Source organism: Callorhinus ursinus, unplaced genomic scaffold (assembly GCF_003265705.2).
Source record: "Callorhinus ursinus isolate GAN/ISIS: 27379988/994484 unplaced genomic scaffold, GSC_fseal_2.0 scaffold24, whole genome shotgun sequence".
Classification (NCBI taxonomy): Eukaryota; Metazoa; Chordata; class Mammalia; order Carnivora; family Otariidae; genus Callorhinus; species Callorhinus ursinus.
In genome coordinates, this window is record NW_027397086.1 from 23121181 (window position 1) to 23141053 (window position 19873).

Consider the following 19873-nt stretch of genomic DNA (forward strand, 5'->3'; position numbering starts at 1 on the left):
ATATATATATATATATATATATACACACATACATACATACATACATATATACACACAATGGAGTATTACTCAGCCATCAAAAAGAATGAAATCCTGCCATTTGCAATGACGTGGATGGAACTAGAGTGTATTATGCTAAGTGAAATAAGTCAGTCAAAGAAAGACAACTACCATATGATTTCACTCATATGTGGAATTTAAGAAACAAAACAGATGAACATAATGGAAGGGAAGGAAAAATAAAATAAGATAAAAACAGAGAGAGAGGTAAATCAGAAGAGACTATTAACTATAGAGAACAAACTAAGGGTTGTGGGGGGTGGGTGGGTGGGACATGGACTAAATGGATGATGGGTATTAAGGAGGGTACCTGTTGTGATGAGCACTGGGTGTTATATGTAAATGATGAATCACTAAACTCTACTCCTGGAACCAATACTATACTATATGTTAACTAACTTGAATTTAAATAAAAACTTAGGGGAAAAAACTAACTAACTAAATAAAATAATAAATACCTCTAAGTATATATTTTTTTAAAGATTTATTTGAGAAAGAAAGAGAGACCAGGAGAGAGAGACAGCACAGGAGGGAGGAGCAGAGAAAGTCTTAAGCAGACTCTGCGCTGAGCACAGAGCCCAACGCGGGGCTCAATCACACAGCCCTGAGATCACGACCTGAGCCGAAACCAAGAGTTGGATGCCTAAGCAACTGCACCACCCAGGCACCCTACCGTAAGTATTTAAAAAAAAATCTTCACCTACCCCCCCCAAAAAAATATGGTACTGGCATGAAGACAAACATACAGATCAATTGGATAGAAGAGAGAGCCCCAAAATAAAACTTCACATATATTTTTGGCAAGGGTGCTAAGACCATTAAATGGGGAAAGGACAATCTTTTCAACCTAAATGGCCACATGCAAAAGAAAAAAGCTGTACCCTTTCCTAACACTGTATACTCAAAATAGATCAAAGACCTAAATATAACTCCTAAAACTGTAACGTTCTTAGAAGAAAACAGAGGACAAAAACTTCATGACACTGGATTTGGCAATGATTTCTTAGACATGATACCAAAGGCAAAGGTAACAAAAGAAAAAAGAAACAAATTGGGCTTTGTGATTATTTAAAAACTGTGTGCATCAAAAGACAATAGCAACAGGATGGGATAAAATATTCGCAAGGCATATATCAAATAAAGGATTAATATCCAGAATATGGAGAGAATTCCTAAAACTCAATGAAGAAAAAAAATTTAATGGACAAAGGACTTGAATAGATATTTCTCCAAAGGAGGTATTCAAATGGTCAATAAGCTCATGAAAAGATTCTCAACATCACTAGTCATTTGGGAAATGCAAAAGTACAATGAGGAATCACCTCACACTGGTTATAAAAAAAAATTAAAAACAGAAAATGGTAGGTGTTGGAGAGGATGTGGAAAAATTGGAACCCTTATGCACCACTATCAGGAATATAAAATGGTATAGCTGCTGTGGAAAACAGTATGGCAGATCCTCATAAAACTAAAAATAGAACTACCATATGATCCAGCAATTTCATTTCTGGGTATATACCTAAAAGAACTAAGAGCAGGATCTCAAAGAGATATCTATACACCCATGTTCATAGTGGCATCATTTACAATAACGAAAATGTGCAAGAAACCAAGGTGTCCACTGAGAGATGAATGGATAAACAAAATGTGGTATATGCAACCAATGGAATATTATTCAGCCTTAAAAAGGACAGAAATGTTAAAATATGCTTCAACATGGATGAATCTGGAGGACATTATGCTAAGTAAAATAAACCAGTCACAAAAAGATATATACTGTATGATTCCACCTATATAAGGTAGAGTAGTCAAAAATCACAAAGACATAAAGTAGATCAGTGCTTGCCAGAGGCTGGGGAAGGGGGAAATAGGGAGTTATTGCTTAATGGATACAGAAGTTTTGGTTGTGTAGGATTAAAAGTTATGGATATGGATGGTTGTGACAGTTGCACATTTTAGATTGATTTAATACCACTGAAATATACAATTAAAAATGGTTAAAATGGTAAATATTATGTTTCACTTATTTTACACAGTAAAAAAATGAGAGAGTTCCAATTTCTAGTTCCACATGTAAGGAGCTTGGAAGTCACCATTCTGTCCTAACAAGGAAAAGCTGAACAAAAATTAACACTTCTTGGATCCATAAGAAAGGAGAACACAAAGAATAAACCACTGCCCCCAAGATTGCAGAAATAAACAGGCAAATAGAGGGAGTTCACAGTTTACTAGAGCAGACTCACCAGTAGAAACTGCCAAAAAATCAGTGCTAGGTAGGAAACCCTAAACTGTACTTGATGAACTACTGAAGCCTCAGTGTGGACAACTCTGAGAGTTAAAAACTTCAGGGGACCCAATCATATTGTGAGATTTACCTGCAGAAGCTCAACTAGATTCCCACAGTAAATATAGGAGAAAAATCTCCTTGAGCTTCCAGCAGGGGAAAGGAACCATTTTGAAATAAGTCAGAGAACTCTGTTCTTAACAAGGCCTGCCCTAAGGAGTATCTAGTTAACCAGAGCCTGAACTGCTTGGATATTATCAGAGCCTAACTGATCTGGAGAAGGGAAATACCTAACATCAGCCCATGCTAGCCATTCTGTCTCACTTAAAGGGGCAGGAGGAAAAAAAAAAAAACCACAACCTGAAACACCTGTGATGCTCACAGTCCAGAGGCACAGGCTCACTGAAAGACGGAGACCTAATCACAAGACTATAAAATGCCTCCCCTCTCCCCACACCTCACCATCGTATTACTAAAGGCCTATTTCCAGCAGTTTCTTCCTCATGATATATCATGTCTATCAAGAAAAAATTAGAAGGCATACCAAAAGTCAAAACACAATTTGAAGAGACAGAGCAAGCATCAGAACCAAACATGGCAGGGATGTTGGAATTCTAGGCTGGAATTTAAAATAACTGTGATTAATATGCTAAGGGCTATTATAATGGATAAAGCAGAAAGTATGCAAGAATAGATGGGGGCAAGCAGTGCAAGCAGGAAGACAGAAATCATAAATGAGAACCAGAAGAAATGCTAGGGATCAAAAACACTAACAGAAATGAAGAATGCCTTTGATGAGCTTTTTTAGTAGAATGGGCGTGACTGAGGAAAGAATCTCTGAGCTAGAGGATATATCAATAAATCCCTGGAAACCAAAAAGCAAAAAGAATAAAGACTGAAAAAAGGAACAGAATAGTCAAATACTGTGGGAATACCACAAAAAGTATAACATACATGTATGCAAATACCAGGAGAATAGAGAGGGAAAGAAACAGAAGAAAAATCTGAAATGATGACTGAGAATTTCACCCCCAAACCAATGTCAGACACCAAACCAGAGATCCAGGAAGGTCAGGGAACACCAAGCCAGATAAATACCAACCCCCCCAAAAAAAACAAACTACAAGGAAGTATATCATTTTCAAATTACAGAAAATCAAAGACAAAGAATCCTGAAAGAAACCAGAGTGGGAGAAAAACACCTTACTTGTAAGAGGAACAAAGATAAGAATTATATCTAACTTCTCATAAAGTATGGAAGCAAGAAGAAAATGGAATGAAATATTTAAATGCTGAGAAAAAAAAAACAACAACCTGGACTTCTGCACCCTGCAAAATTATTTTTCAAAAGGGAAAGACATATAAGATATAATTTCTCAGATGAATGAATATTGAGGGAATTTGTTACCAGTAGATTTGCCTTGCAAGAAATGTTAAAAGAACTTCTTTAGAGAGAAAGAAAGAAAATAGGTCAGAACTCAGATCTACATGAAGAAAGGAAGAGCATTCAAGAAGGAATAAGTGAAAGGGGCACCTGGGTGGCTCAATTGGTTGAGCAACCGACTCTTAGTTTCTGTTCAGGTTGTGATCTCAGGGTTGTGAGATTGAGCCCCGGGACATCAAGCCCCACATCAGGCTCAGAGCTGGGGGTGTAGCCTGCTTAAGATTCTGTCTCTAAAATAAAAGAAGAAAAGAAAAAAAAAAAAAAGAAGTGAAAGTAAAATAAAAAAATACCAACAATTTTTTTTAGGATTTTTTATTATGTATTTGACACAGAGAGACACAGCGAGAGAGCGAACACAAGCAGGGGGAGTGGGAGAGGGAGAAGCAGGCTTCCTGCTGAGCAGGGAGCCTGATGCGGGGCTTGATTCCAGGACCCTGGGATCATGACCTGAGATGAAGGCAGACGCTTAACGACTGAGCCACCCAGGCGCCCCAACAGTTGTTTTTTAAATCCCAATTTAAAAAATCTCAAAAGACCTCAAGCAAGTTATTTTTGTGGAAGTTGACAATGCCAAAATTGATATAGAAGCAAAGGGGGCCAAGGATAGACAAGAAAACTTTGAAGAAGGAAAAGATCAAAGTGGGAGGATTTATTCCACTGGATATGAAGACTTCTACAGCTACCGTAGTTAACATAATCAATATATAGTATACATGCAATATAGCATAAGGATAGACAAAGAGAACAATTCAACAGAGTCCTGAACATTTTAATGCATATATGTCCAATTTATGACAAAGTGGCGCTTTTCAATAAACGATGGTGCATGAACTGGATATCCATATAGACAAAGAAAAAAAAGGAAAATTGACCCCATGTTCACAACATACAAAAAAAAAAAATAAATTCCAGGTGGAATTTTAGAATCTCTTAGGATAAAAGATACAATGATATACCTTCCAGAAGATAATATAGGAGAATATCTTCATGACCGCGGCATAGGGAAAGATTTCTTAAATAAGACAAAAAAATCATTAATCATTAATCAATTATAGTGAGAATATTGTTAAACTGGACATTAAAATTAATAACTTCTGTTCATGGTACTTAACTATTATGAGTGAAAATGAAAGCTAACAGAGTGGAAGAATGTATTTGCAATGCATGAAACTGCGAAACAGCTCATATCCAAAGTGTATGTACATACACACACACACACACACACACACACACACACACACACACACTACCCTATACACAAATGAAAGGACATCCAACCCAACTGAAAATAATGGGCAAGAAACTAGAACAGACACTTCACAAAAGAGGATATCCAAATGGCCAATAAACTTGTCTGAAACACGTTCAACTTCACTAGTCATCAGGGAAATACAAATTTTTTAAATTTTATTTATTTTTAAGATTTTATTTATCTGAGAGAAAGAGAGATCATGAGCAGTGGGGAGGGAAAGAGGGAGAAGCAGGCTCCCCACTGAGCAGGGAGCCCAACTCAGGACTCAATCCCAGGACCCTGGGATCATGACCTGAGCTGAAGGTAAGACACTTAACCAACTGAGCCACCCAGGCACCCAAAATACAAATTTTAAAACATGAGATACTGTTCTAACTTCACCAGAATTATTAAATGTAAAAGATGGAGAATACCTAGTATTGGTAAGGAAGCAGAACTCTCAAACACTGCTCACAGGAGTGCAAATTAGGCCAACTATGTTGTAAAACTTTTGGGAACTATCTACAAAAGCTGAATATGTTCATATTCCATGATCCCCAGCACTTTCACTCCTAAGAACATACAGAACAAAAATGTATACATATGTGCATCAAAAGATATGCAAAATAATATTTTTATAGCAGCAATATTTGCAATAGCCCCAAACTAAAAACAATCTAAGTTCACACCAACATAATAGACTGGATACACAAATTGAGGTATAGTCATACAATGGAATACTAGCAATGAAGATGAGTGAACTACAAGCTACACAAAGTAACATAGATGAATCTCACAAACATATGCAGAAGTCAGGCACACCAGGACAAATATGGTGTAATTCCATTCATATAAAATTCAAAAAGAGTTAAAAGAAACATCTGATATTAAAAGTCAGAATACTAGTTACTTATGAGAGGGAAGAGTGGTGATTAGAAAACAAAGAGGTATTAATAATGTTTCATTTCTTGGCCTGGGATTTAGTTACATGGGTATGCTCTCTTTGTGATAATTTAATAAGACAAACACAATTTGTACACTTTTCTGAATGTTATACATCAATTAAAATTCTTAAATGCAAATCTGATAAATTTCCTTTTGAAGAAATGTTCCTGTTTCTAATGGAGATTACTTGCCTTGCCAGTTTCCTCTCATCCTTGCCTGAATTGAACTCATTTGTCTCTTTTAGGTAGTAGGGTGCTTTGAGGGGAGTGCCCTGTCAGAACTGAAATGTGTTTTAATTTCTTTTCCACGTGAGATGTCAACTGCATTTTCATACAAAGACTAAAAGTAACCTTGAAGCAGATCTTCCCTTTCCTGTAAAGAATCTCTTGAGTGGGTTCCTGTCCTCAGAGAAAGGCTTAGCAAAATAACAAAACTAACAGTATTTGAATGGCTTTAAAGTATGACCTCTTGTGGAAGTAGTTGCTGAGGAGGAAGCAGGAATAAGGGTTCTAGGTTTGTGTACTGGAAGGTAGTGTTTCTACGAGGTCTATTAGGTTATTAAGACCCAGGATGATTGTCCTTTAAATAACTGCTGTGAAAGAACTTTACCTTAGCAACTTTAATAACAGCTAAGCTCAGAATTTAGCCTCTCTGCCACCTTATTTCAGACCTAATATTTGGGGATAACTGTTGCAGCACAGAAGTCACTTGCCCTCCCTGAAGCCTTTCCAATGAGCCTCAGATCTTCCTAGGAAATTCTCCACCTTGTTCCGGCTGCCCACAGCTCTCACACATTTATCAACTGCTTCATCCATTCCCACTGTCCTGGGGCAGCCTAGAATCCCACAGATTTGGCTCAGAGAGAGACTGAGCCAAAATACTTTAAAATACTTTAAAGATGCTGGACAGTTTGGCTTGAAGTCTCCTTTAAGAAGAGTAACATTAATAACACTGCTCACAATAAAGGGTCAGGACCAAACCTGAAGCCCCTTGAACACACACACAGAGTAAAAGATTGTAGGGAGAGAGAAGGGACTTTTAAAAGACTGTATTCAAAGGGATTTAATTACCACAAAGTTTATCATAATACATAATCTGCAAATATAGGGAAGAATAATGTAAGCTTTTGAGGACATGTATCCAACTGAGAATACTGAAAGATCAGACACAGAATGTGAATGTGATAATTGACATAGTAGTGGAGCGACAGAAATGAGAGATTTCAATGTATGAGTCAGAATGCCATAGTGACTCAGCTCCTTCATACTATTACGTCATCACAGCATCATAACAATAAAACATAGTTACAGTATAATAAGAACGGACTTCCGAAGTTCAAGTCTTACTGACTTGTGGGATTCAAATGTTACACATGAGAAATGAATGACTGGGGCACATTATTTGCCCTGCCGACTGTATGGAACTCTGGTTTCACCTATAAATTAACTAGACTCTTCTCTGTGAAATAATGTTTTAAAAATATTTTCAGATACATTATTTTCAAGACAGTCTTTTTAGGTGAGCAGTCTTGGCAAAGACTGCTGTATGTCCTCTAACATGAATTTCTCTCTTCCTCAGTTAAGTAACCCTCAAAATGTCAGGCTGCTCAAAACAAAGACTATAACATGTTAATGTTTCATTAATTCTTGTCAATCACAGTTTATTACAAAATACATGTATATTTCCTTAGGTTTAGGTCTTATATAATTCTTCCTGGCTACATACTTGTATTTTTTAAGCCAAATCATTTCCCAAACATAACTATTAGACCTTTGAATTTCTCCTGTCATTATGGGCTTTCATAACATCTAATGTCCTTTGCAAATTTAATTAAGATACTATGTACTTCCTCTCACAGCTAAGATGTCAAAATATAAAAATGCCATTTATAAGCCACGGACGGAATCATTTCATTTTGTATTATTTTCCAGAAAGGTTTCAGTACAGTCTATTTTTGTGATTAGAATGGATTTGTAAGTCATGATTGCATGATTACACAAAATGTTTATAAAAAATACAAATGTCCATTATCAACTTTATTCTCTTTACTAATACTATAATTCTACAGGGGTAAAAATACTTATGAAGTTACTAAATTTGTCAGGCAGGAGGCCCTCCAATCCTCTGCCTCCCTAACCAAACTACTGTTTGCTGATAATAATCCCACCAAATGAATTGACTTCTTCTTGATCCCAATTAAATCTTAAGTATCTTTATTAAACATAGAAGAAAGTAATACTTATCTTTAGTTAACCATGCCACATAAATGTACTGTGATGGGTAACCCGACAATCTGCCATGTAAATTAATCTGAGGTCTACTGATTTTCATACCAGATCACTGGTCCACACTCTGTCACCACAAATATGCACTAAGATTATATATTCCAATATGGACCACTACCTTTCCAACCAGTCCCATACATACGCTGAGCTTAGAGATTTATTTCATTTTTAAAATATATTCTATTATCACATTCTTATTTACCATCTCTTCTATATTTTCAGGATTATGATGAAACAAGGTCAAGCCTGTCCACAGTCCCTAAACAGACACTTGAGAAAAGCACTAAATTCCTGTAAGATACGAACTGTAACAGGAGCACAGAAAAAGTGACCACACATATAAGGTGTACAAAGATTTTCAAGAAGCAGAACTAAAAATTAGGCCTGAGTGACTTGCTGAATAACAAAATTATGACTTTACATAATAGCATAAAGTATTTCCCTCCTAAGTATTTCTTAGACTAAAAGCTAGGTACTACTTTATTTGGAGTTCCTCAGGCAAATATCTTCATAACCTAGAGGTAGGCAAAATTTCTTAAGACACAGAAAACAGTAACTGTAAAATAAAATATTGAGAAATTAGACTTCTGCAATATTAAAAACCTCCGCTCATTTAAAGACATCATTATAAAAACTAGAAGGTAAGCCACAAACCAGAAAGGAAATATGTACAAAATATGTATTTGACAAAGGATCAATATCCACAATACATAAAAACCCCTACACTTAATAATAAAAAAGTAAACCCAATAAAGTATGGACAGAAGGTCTGAACAGATGCTTCACAGAAGGAAATAAACAAATGGCCAATAAGCACACAAAAAAAGTGCTCTATATCATAAGTCATCAGGGAAACACATATTTAAAACATAAAAACCACAAAAACCCATTGGAAAGGGGCAAAATTAAAATGTTTAACAACTCTAATCCTTGGTAAGGATGTAGAACACTGGAACTCTCATACAATGCTATGGAGTATAAAATGGTAAAACCACTTTGTAAAAAAAGGTCTACCAGGTTTGTTTGTTTGTTTTATAAAACTAAATATAATTCTATTCCTAGGTATTTTCCCAAAAGAAATAAAAACATATGCTCATCAAAAGACTTATACAAAAATGGTCATAGTAGCTTATTCAGAACATCGCAAACCAGAAATAGCCCATCAAAAGGATAAACAAAATGTGGTATAAAAAATTAAAAAGGGATGAACTACTGATAAATGCAACAAGATTAATGAGTCTCAAAAACATTATGCTGAGTATGAAAGCAGTCTTATGAAAAAGAGAATATATTGCCTGATTCTATTTATTCTATTCAGAATAGTTTGGGGTGGTGAGGCAGATTTAACTGGGAAGGATCTTCCCAAGATGCTGGTAATGTTCTATATCTTGACAGAAGTTTAGGAAATCTAGTTGTATGCATTTGTCAAAACTATTTAAACGTACACTTACAATTTGTGCATTTCATCGTATGCAAATTTCACCTCAAGAGAAAAAATGTAAAAATAGAAACAAATTAAAGAAATATCTCAGGGTGCCTGGGTGGCTCAGTCGGTTAAGCATCTGTCTTCAGCTCAGGTCATGATCCCAGGGTTCTGGGATCGAGCCCCACATCAGGCTCTCTGCTTGGCAGGGAGCCTGCTTCTCCCTTTCCCTCTGCCTGCCGCTCCCCTTGCTTGTGCTCTCTCTAATAAATAAATAAAATCTTAAAAAAAATATATCTCTATTAAAAACCAGAAGAGTGAAATCGTACTTATTAAGAAAAATAAATTCAATAATTTTTTGGAAAAAATACATAATCTAACTCAAGTATGTAGAGAAACCGAAAGACCCTTGCACTTACCCGGATGTCTGCCTGGCCTGCTCCCTCATGTGTTCTTCAGGTCTCTGCTAAAATGCAATTTTAACAGAAAGGCCTTCTCTAAAAATGCTATTTCAACAAACACCCCCAAGTCCCTCACTTTCTATCCTTGGTGTCCTGCTTAATATTTATTCACAACCTTTGGTATCACCACAAGCACGTATCTGCTTGTTTATTGTAAGACTCTCCACCAGTGGAATGTAAACTCCAAGCGAACAGTGGGGAGAAGAAACACATTATTCCATTTCCAACATATCACTCAACTGCAATCCACTTGAGCTTTGAGGCAGATTTAAATGAAGTGTCTGGCCTCAAAGAAATGGCAAAGAAATACAGTAAAAGAGGAATCTCTCCCTTCTTCTCTCATTTCCACCTTTTGGTCTCTGCCTAGAGGGAAGCTGGAACTTCCACTGAAATCCACCTACTCCACATATCTGGGCCCTCTCCAGCCTTTACTCCCTCAGCAAAGAAGAGTGACTAATTCGATAAATCAGAGTTTGATATTAATTTGGCCACATTTCACTAGAGGGTGAAACCACTGGGCTAAGCCAGCCTATGTTCTTACCAGCATCTTGTCTCCTCTTACTTAAGGAGACCTACCAGCTCTTGACTTTCTCACTGCTGCCTATGACCGGTCGTGTGAAACAGGGCCATAGGCCTCTCTCGTGCTACATGTTGGGAAAGAAGTCTAAACAATCTGCTTTGCAAACCTAGTGAAGTCTCTAGTCTAGGCAACATGAATAGATTTGGAGTGGGAGGTTTCAAGCCTAAGCCACGTTCTCCAGTGGCTTTTTCCTAAGAACCTCAAATTGAAGGTTATAGGGATGCACATTTAAATTAATAAAGTTTGTACCAATACTCCATTTGGACAGTAATCATTGGATATATACTGTATAACAGTCAAAATGCCAGAGGAGTTCTGAACTCCTAACTCAAGAAAAATATAAAACAAAAAACAAAAATAATGTAGTACTCCATTGGTGCTAAATAACTTATTTTAATAAATTTGTCTTTAATACAAGTGCAAAACAACACTCCTACCATTTCAGCTATAGTTAAACCCACACTTCAAAGCTAAATCAATAATTAGTAACATGTTAATTCTGAAAAGTTTTTAACTACAAGAGTATCAAATATAATACAAAACCCAAATGTTTAATGCTTTCTGTTACAATATTAAAAGTAAACTTCTTAGCATCCCAAGGCTATCAAAGGTCCTCCCCCCCTCCAAAATCTTTTTTGATTTAACAAATAAAAGTATAGTACCTTGCTGGTGTTTATATTAAAAAATTTTAAAAACAAAAAATTTCTAATTTCAGTGTGATTTGAGTACTTCTAGGCCATCCCCAAATGCCTTATGTACATACTAACTCTTTGAAGGTAGGTTCATGGTCTTGGTAGAAAAAAATCATGTTAGTCACAGTATTTTAAAATTATAACTAGATTTTTAAGCTAGAAATAAAGCAAGAAAGATAAAGCAAGATAATGATAACATTATCATCCTTTCTTCTTCTTTTTCTCCAATAAGGACAGATTTAACATCATTCTTCACTCAAATGGACTACTGTATGAGGTTTTAGTTTATGCTTCTTCTTGGTTAGCTGGTTAATATCAAATGCCCAAGGACAATTCTCATTAGAACTGCACATTTCCACATAAGGGTAATTAGTTTTAATTTAAAATAAAATAATATATGTAGATGTAGATTAAAATATAACACAAACATATGCAAACTAGTAAGAGACATTCAACTAGAAAACTGAAAAGTACCCAGTAGAAAGGAGACACAAGGGAAAATTTTTGAACTGAAATGCCGAATCATTAAAGATACTGCCATCACTGTATCCAGACCAGCTAAGAATGAAGTTAAGAATATGTGAAATGCTGACAAGAAGAATTTCTTCTACAGTTAAAACGAATGTGTTTTAAGAGAGAAAAAAATAAGCTCCTAAAATGAAACTTACAAAGCAAAACATGGGCTTAGTAATTTATTAAAAATTATACCCCTAATTTTATCTGGAGAAAAAGGAACATTATAAACAAGGGCATGAAATAGACTTCAGATCATGACTCATACCAATACTCAGTTCTTGCTGAAAAATACTATTTAAAAAGTTAAGTAAAATTTCAAATATTTTCCATTTAATGTGGATTAAAAAATACAATGTTTATATTTGAAATATAAACTAGTCATTTATTTTCATTCACAATATAAAGTGGTTCAGGTAAGGTTTACTTTTCCCAGTGCTCAAAGTTAAATAGGAATTGTATTTCATATCTAGGAATTATAATAGTAATAAGTATAAGTTTAATTTTGCTGAACTAAAGCTCAGATTCTATTAAAAATGTGTATGAAGATATCTAAATAAAACAAAGGCTTTAATTTTTATTATTTTGCAATGATAGTAAGTTTACTTTTTCTAACATTAGGAAAAAATCTAGCCTCCTTTATCAATATAAAACCATGAAAATAATCAACAGAATCTTTTATATATAACTTAGGAAAACAATTTCACATGATACACTCAAAACACTCAAGAATTACAATCCAGAAAGAGACAATCTCCCTGAAACAGAATGAAGTTCTTTCTTTTTGTCACCTCCATTCCTTATATGTAATCTTTATTTCACATCATTTACACAGAAATATTTATCACAATCAGACAGGTAGATAAGAAAAAAAATTTCTTCCTTTAGAGCTCATAAAGTAAATTTACTCAGACTTCTTAGTATGTTTCTTTTTAACAGTATCTGAAGCAACAGCTATAGGTTTTGAGGTCGATGAACCAGTACCATTAAAAGATGATTTTGTTTCACTTTTCTTTTCACATGATGAAAACTGCTGCTGCCAGCCAAACAGCATCCGACTCAATGTATCCTCAAAAGGAGCGAAAGGCACAGTAGCAGTCTCTGTAATCATCATGGTTATCTGGAAAAAAAAGTTCAGTTTTGAATTGAAATACAAATGTTTCCTACTTCTCAAAACTGAGAAGAGAAATAAATTTAAAAAGGGAGAAAGATTAAAAACACATTCTTATTTTTTACTCTTAAAAAAAATTTTTATTGAGGTATAATTGACACAGTTTCATGTATAAAACATGATTCAATATTTGTATATATTGCAAAGTGATCATCACAATAGGTCACCATATAGTTACAAATCTCTTGTGTGATGAGCACTTTTAAAATTTACTCTTAGCAGCTTTCAAATATGCAATACACTATTATTAACTATAGTCATTATGCTGCACATTACATCCCCATGACTTATAACCAGAAGTTTGTACCTTTTGAGTCCCTTTATCCATTTCACTCCCCCAACCCCCTACCTCTGGCAGCCACCAATCTATTCCTTATATTTAAAGTTTTGTTTTGTTTGCGCATTGTTTTGTTTTTTAGATTCCACATGTAAGTGAAATCATGTAGGATTTGCTTTTCTCTGAGTTATTTCACTTAGCATAACGTACTCAAGATCCATCTATGTTGTCGCAAATGGCAAGATTTCATTCTTTTTATTGAATATTCCATTGTATAAACATATATATATACACATACACACACATATATTACATCTTCTTCATCCGTTCATCCATCAACTGACACGTTGTTTCTATTATCCTGGCTATTGTAAATAATGCTGGAATGAACATGGGGGTGCATCTATCTTTTTTAATTAGTGTCTTCATTTTTTTCAGATAAATATCCAGAGTGGAACTGCTAGATCATATGGTAGTTCTATTAATTTTTTGAGGAACTTCCATACTGTTTTGCATAGCGGTTGCACCAACTTACATTCCCACCAACAGTGCACAGGGTTCCCTTTTCTCCACATCCTCACCAACACTTGTTATTTCTTGTCTTTTTGATAACAGCCATCTGACAGTTGTGAGGTGATATCTCTTTGTGGTTTTGTTTGCATTTCCTGATTATCAGTGATGCTGAGCATCTTTTCATGTACCTGTTGGCCATCTATATGTCTCTGGAAAATTATCTATTCAGAGATATCCATTTTTTAATTGGATTGTTGGGTTTTTTGCTATTCAGTTGTATGAGTCCTTTATGTATTCTGGATATTACCCACTTATCAGATATATGATTTCCTAATATTTTCTCCCATTCAGTAGGTTGCCCTTTCATATTGCTAACAGTTTCCTTTGCTGTGCAGTTTTCTTTTCTTTGCTGTGCAGTTTTTTAGTTTAATGTAGTTCCACTTGTTTATTTTTGCTTTTGATGTCCTTTGCTTTAGGTGTCAGATCCAAAAAATAGCCAAGACTGATGTCAAGGAGCTTACCACCTATATTTTCTTCTAGGAGTTTTATGGTTTTGGTTCTTTAATCCATTTTGAGTTAATTTTTGTGTATGGTGTAAGATAGTGGTCCAGTTTCATCCTTTTGCATGTGGCTCTCCAGTTTTCCCTGCACCATTTATTGAAGAAACCATCTTTCCCCCACGGTATATTCTTGGCCCCTTTGTCATAAATTAATTGACTATACACGCATGGGTTTACTTCTGAGCTAAAACGCATTCTTAATCTTTAGAAGAAGCAAACTCAGCTAGGTTCTAGAAAATCTCTGTTCTCTACAAGTTTATACTTAACCAAAGCAAAAGAACATAACTCATTAATAATAATAATACAAGTTACCATATTTTTGGGTGCCAAATGAGCAGTATAACCACAAAAATACAGTTAGTATTCATAGGAAATAGGAAGATAAAATATCATCTATGGTCTATACCAAACAACCAATAACAGCTACCATTACTATGCTCTTAACACGTGCCAGAACTTTGATAAGTGTCTATATGATCTTATCCTCTTTAAATTTAACCCACCAATTACTCCACTATTACTCTCAGCATAGAGATGTGAATCAAGACTGATAGGTTCAGTAACTTGCCCAAAGTCACAGAACTAATAAGCAATAAAGCAGTTTGGAACACCCAGATTTTGAGCTCAATCACTAATACACTGCATTCTATCATTATCTAAAGTCACAGACTTTCAGTAAATTGCAGAATACTACCCTTAGGAGGGAGAGTAGAAAGTCTCTAATTCATCCAATTTTTCCCACATGTATATTTATATACAAAGCATCAAGACATTAAGAGGTGGAATATAAAGTGCTACCAATTCTTTATCTGGCAAATGCACAGTGTTCAGAGATGTTCAGATTTACTCAAAAAATTAGATTGGTACCAAAATGGATCTGAGGGGAGAATGTTAAGGACTAGAATGGTTCCAAAAAGCCCAAGAATTTCCAAAAGACAATTCCTCTAGCAGATCGAAGATAATGAATCAAATTAGAAATTTTTGGAATCAAATCTCCACAAGAGGCCCCTACCTAATCTATTTGTTTGAGGAAAATGGAATCAAGAATAAAATTCTTACTAACTGCAATGTTGTCTAGGCAGTGAGGAGTTGGGAGACAGAATAGGTGTCCATCAAGAAGAACACATAAGTGAAATGCATACTGTGCAACTGTTAATAGTAATAGAAAAGTAAAATGGAAAAATTCTTAAAAATACTGTTAGGTAAAAATGAGACAAAGAACAAGAGCTATAGTGTACTACATTTAGATAAATTAAAAATGCATGCACACATGTTATGAATGTATAAAATGTCACAGAATTGTATACTACGAAATAGTTGATTGTTTTGTGACTTTGACCTCAATAAAAATAAACAAAATAACAAACTTTTTAAAAAATGCATGCACATGGGCTCCAAGGCAGCCATGACTAAAAAAAATGTCTTATATCAAACCCAGTCTCTCACCAAAATCAATATAAAAAACAAATACACAAAACAACCATTAAAAAGCACCGGAGAATAACAAATCAGGCTGAACCTAACAGGGCTATGATCCCTAAAAGAAAGTTAACTGAGTAAGGTGAGCTCCACATTCAACTTGGCTTTTTTCTTTTAATGATACGTGTCAATTCATAGCAAACACAAGTCCCAAATGGGCTAAGGAGACAAAGGCTGCAGTGTGAGAAGGCCAAAGCATCTGGGACTTGAGGGCAATACAACTCAAAGAGGAGAGAATCACAAAAAAGTAAGCCCAAAGATCCACACATAACTTGCTCTTGAGAAGTTTACCAACCCAAAACTGTGCAAAAGAGATTTCAAAAACCTAGCAGAGAGCAACAGTTGGAAGGCTAAAAGCTGATCAGACACTTCAGCAGCCCGCTGAAGGCTGGAGTTCAAGGCCAGCCAAAGTGGAACTGCCTCAGGTTTAAACTGAGACCCAAAAGGGTCACATTCTAGAAGGGCAAACCCAAAACAGAACAGCATGAACAAAACCTAAAAGCAACTATCAACAGGATTAAAATAATCTGCTTGTGCATTACACCTGGCTGCCAGAAAAAAGTTGAACGTAGTCCGTGCCCTGAAAGTCCTTACAGACTAGTCAGAGACAGGCTGGTCAGAGACAGAGTAAATCAGTAATTACAGAACAGTAAAAGAGTAAATGCAGTAATGGAGGTCTAGTCACAAAGATTTAGGTATGAGATACAGATTTGGAAGTCATTACCATACAAGTAAAAGGTAAAGGCATGAATATGAATGTGGTCACCTGGAGAGAGAATACAGAGAAAGAAGAGTCTAAATATAATGTTAATCTACAAGTTTATGTCATTATTGGGTAAGATCTAAGAAGAACTTCTCTATATTAAATTATTCTCTAGAATAAATAGTTACAATAAGGTGTACTAGCATAATTACCTTGATCATAGCTTGACTTCATGGACTGTCAATAACAAATAAAAGAATTCAGTTAAAAACAGTGGTCCACTGTCAGGAAAACAGCAATGTCTTTTTACAAACACTAAAAGAGAAGATTGTCAGGATCTAAAGTATTTCCTGAGTACACGAATTATAGTATTTTTCAAAGTCAAGTGTTTTAATAGAATCTCCACTCCCAGTAGACTCATCACTCAGCTGAGAATTATTGCTGGCATCAGAAATTACTGCTGAGATAGACTTATGAGGTTCAAGGACAAACTTCTGTGAATTCAGCCTCTTACCAGGTCTTGATTCAGCAAGGTGACACAAATATAATGGTGACAAATGGAATGAACCCTTATTCTTTTACAAATAAAATATAAAACTGTCTCCTTATTTAGCAAACTATTAACAGAAAAAGCATAATACCTAAATTAAATAGCATTTGACTTCCCAGTCTCTTGCTTAAAAAGGAAAGAAAGAAAAGAAAGTAGAAACCCTAAAGACAATCTGATATTTACAACATATCCTATAATATCCTATAATATAATTCAGGTAAAGAAACTGTTTAAAGCTCCACCACATTCTTTATGTAATATCTCATGTTATATCATGTCAAAGATGCCCAGAAAAATGTGACATACAGTCTAAGTTCTTTAAAGGCACAAACAGTACTTAATGTACTTTTAGATCCTCTACAGAGCCTAGAATAGAGAGTACAATGAATAAACATAGTTTCTACCTCACATGAAAAACTGAAAGAATCTATATAAGCAAAATTTGCATTATTACTCTCTTTCCAGCCAGAACATACTTCCTGTCTTTAAGTCCCCAGATCCAAACAATCCTTTGCAGGGCAACTCATGTGTCTACTCCATTAAGCCCTTTGGACAACCTCCAATGAAAATCTCCTTGTCTTTGAATGATCTCCCAATGGCAAGTGGCATATTCAACCATGTTTTCTGGTCATCTATGCTTTCTTCATTGGTGATGTCACTCACTCAGGCATCAGTAATTATTAACCTGATGACTGTCAAATAAATTAAAATTTTAAGATTCCCATTTTTATAAATGTCCTTTTCAATAAACTGGGTAAATGAATTGTTCATTTCTGATAGTATAGTCTTAGATAATTAAGTATGGAAAAATTCAATACAGAGAGACCTCTAAAAGAGGCTTTTGACCATTTAGCAGTCAACAAATATATATTTAAAAGCTACCACAAATACTAGACACACTGCCAGGGATGCAGTGATAAATAAAACAAACCTAGTCCCTATCCTCATAAGGTTAAGAGTAGAATGTACATGTCTCATATTTCTCTTTCTCCTATTTCTCTTCATAACATCTTAAGGACAGAGTCTGGGTCTTATTCAAAGTTTATATGCCCATATGTATCCCTCAAAGGGCCTAATAACACTGTCCCTCATTCACGTTTTCAGTAACATAATATCTGAATATGCCTCTCAACAGCATTCAGCACAACTCCCCAGTCCATCCTTCCTAAAATCATATCTTGGTTTTTCCCTTGCTTGACTAACAACTTCTTTCCAGTTTCCCATTCTGAATCCTCTTTCTCTAAGTATTAAACAATCTCATAGCTCTGTCCTCACTCTTGTTTCACTGTTTCTCTATGTAATATAACTGCCTCCTTAAGTTAATTTATAAATTTAACACTATCTCAATAAAAAAATACCAAGTTTTTTTATGGAGTTAAGACAAATTGCTATTAAAGTTCATATCAATATGAAAAAATGGCTGGAAAAAGTTGAAGAGAAAAACAAACATGCAAGAATATCCAAAAAACACTAAAAATGAAAAATTCCAAGAGTGCCTGATTCTCCATAGCCTTGCAGAGAGAACACAGAGCCAGACTTTTTAAATTTTGCCAACCAGATAAATGAGAAATGATATCTAGTGTTATTTTCATTAATATTTCTCAAATGATGAGTGTTGCACTTTGCACATGTTTGAAAGACATCGTATCTGCTCTGTGTGAATTGTCTGTTGACAGCTTCCTTTTAATTTTTCTATCAGGTTTTTGGCCCAGTATCCCTTAATTTTTAAGAGGTTGTTATGTATTACAAATATACGCCTCTGTGATATATGTTGCAAGTACTTCCATCACAGTTTGACAGCTATATTTTTACTTTGTCCATGGTGCTTTCTTCCATGCAACTTTTTAAAAAAGTGTTACAGACTCAAACTTATCAACCTTTTCTTTATAGAAAAAGAATAAAGAAAGCCCAGAGTAAGCACAAGGAAGGACAGAGTATAGACCTGAAATTAGTGAAATATCAAACAGAAAACAATGACACTAACGGCTGGGTCTTTCCAATAAATCAATGACATTGATAAACATCTAGCAGGATGGATTTAAAAAGAGAGAGAGAGAAGATACAAATAACCAATACCAGAAACTAAAGTGGAGACATTACTACAAATTCTACAGACATTAAAAGGGTAACAAAGAACTGCCATGAAAAATTTCATGCCAATAAAATAAAAAATTTAAGCAAAATGGCAAATTCCTTGAAAAATACAATTTACCAAAATGAACACAAGTAAAATAGAAAATCTGAATAGTCTTATATCAAACACTTAACCAAGAAATAATATCAAACCTACATAAATGCTTTCAGAGAACAGAGAATCAAACACTTCTCAACTTACTTAATGAGCCAAGTGTTATGCTGATACAAAAACCAGACAAAGAAACTACAAAGAAAACTGCAAATCAATATCCTTCATGAACACACTGGAAAAAAATCTTTTCAAAATATCAGCTAATTGAATCTAGCAACATACAAAAAGGATACATCATAGCCAAATGGGGTTTGTCACGGAAATGAAAGGTTGATACAACATTTTTTAAAATCAATGTAATCTACTATATTAACAGAATACAGGAGGAAAAAAACCATAGGATCACCTCAACCAATACAGAACAAAGCATTTAACAAAATTCCAAACCAATTCATGATAAAAATTCTCACCAAATTAGGAATATAAGGGAATTTCCTCAACCTGATAAAGTATA

General features: G+C 34.9%; 1 protein-coding gene across 1 annotated transcript in view; it reads right to left on the reverse strand.

The window, feature by feature from the left end:
• Window positions 1–6939: 6939 nt before the first annotated feature.
• The window catches only part of TMEM38B (transmembrane protein 38B), a 61385-nt gene continuing 48451 nt past the window's right edge, over window positions 6940–19873 (reverse strand). Inside the window, exon 6 of the mRNA XM_025888681.2 lies at window positions 6940–13038. Coding sequence (XP_025744466.1) covers window positions 12823–13038 — 216 coding nt within the window. The 3' untranslated portion in view covers window positions 6940–12822. The remainder of the gene's footprint in view (window positions 13039–19873) is intronic.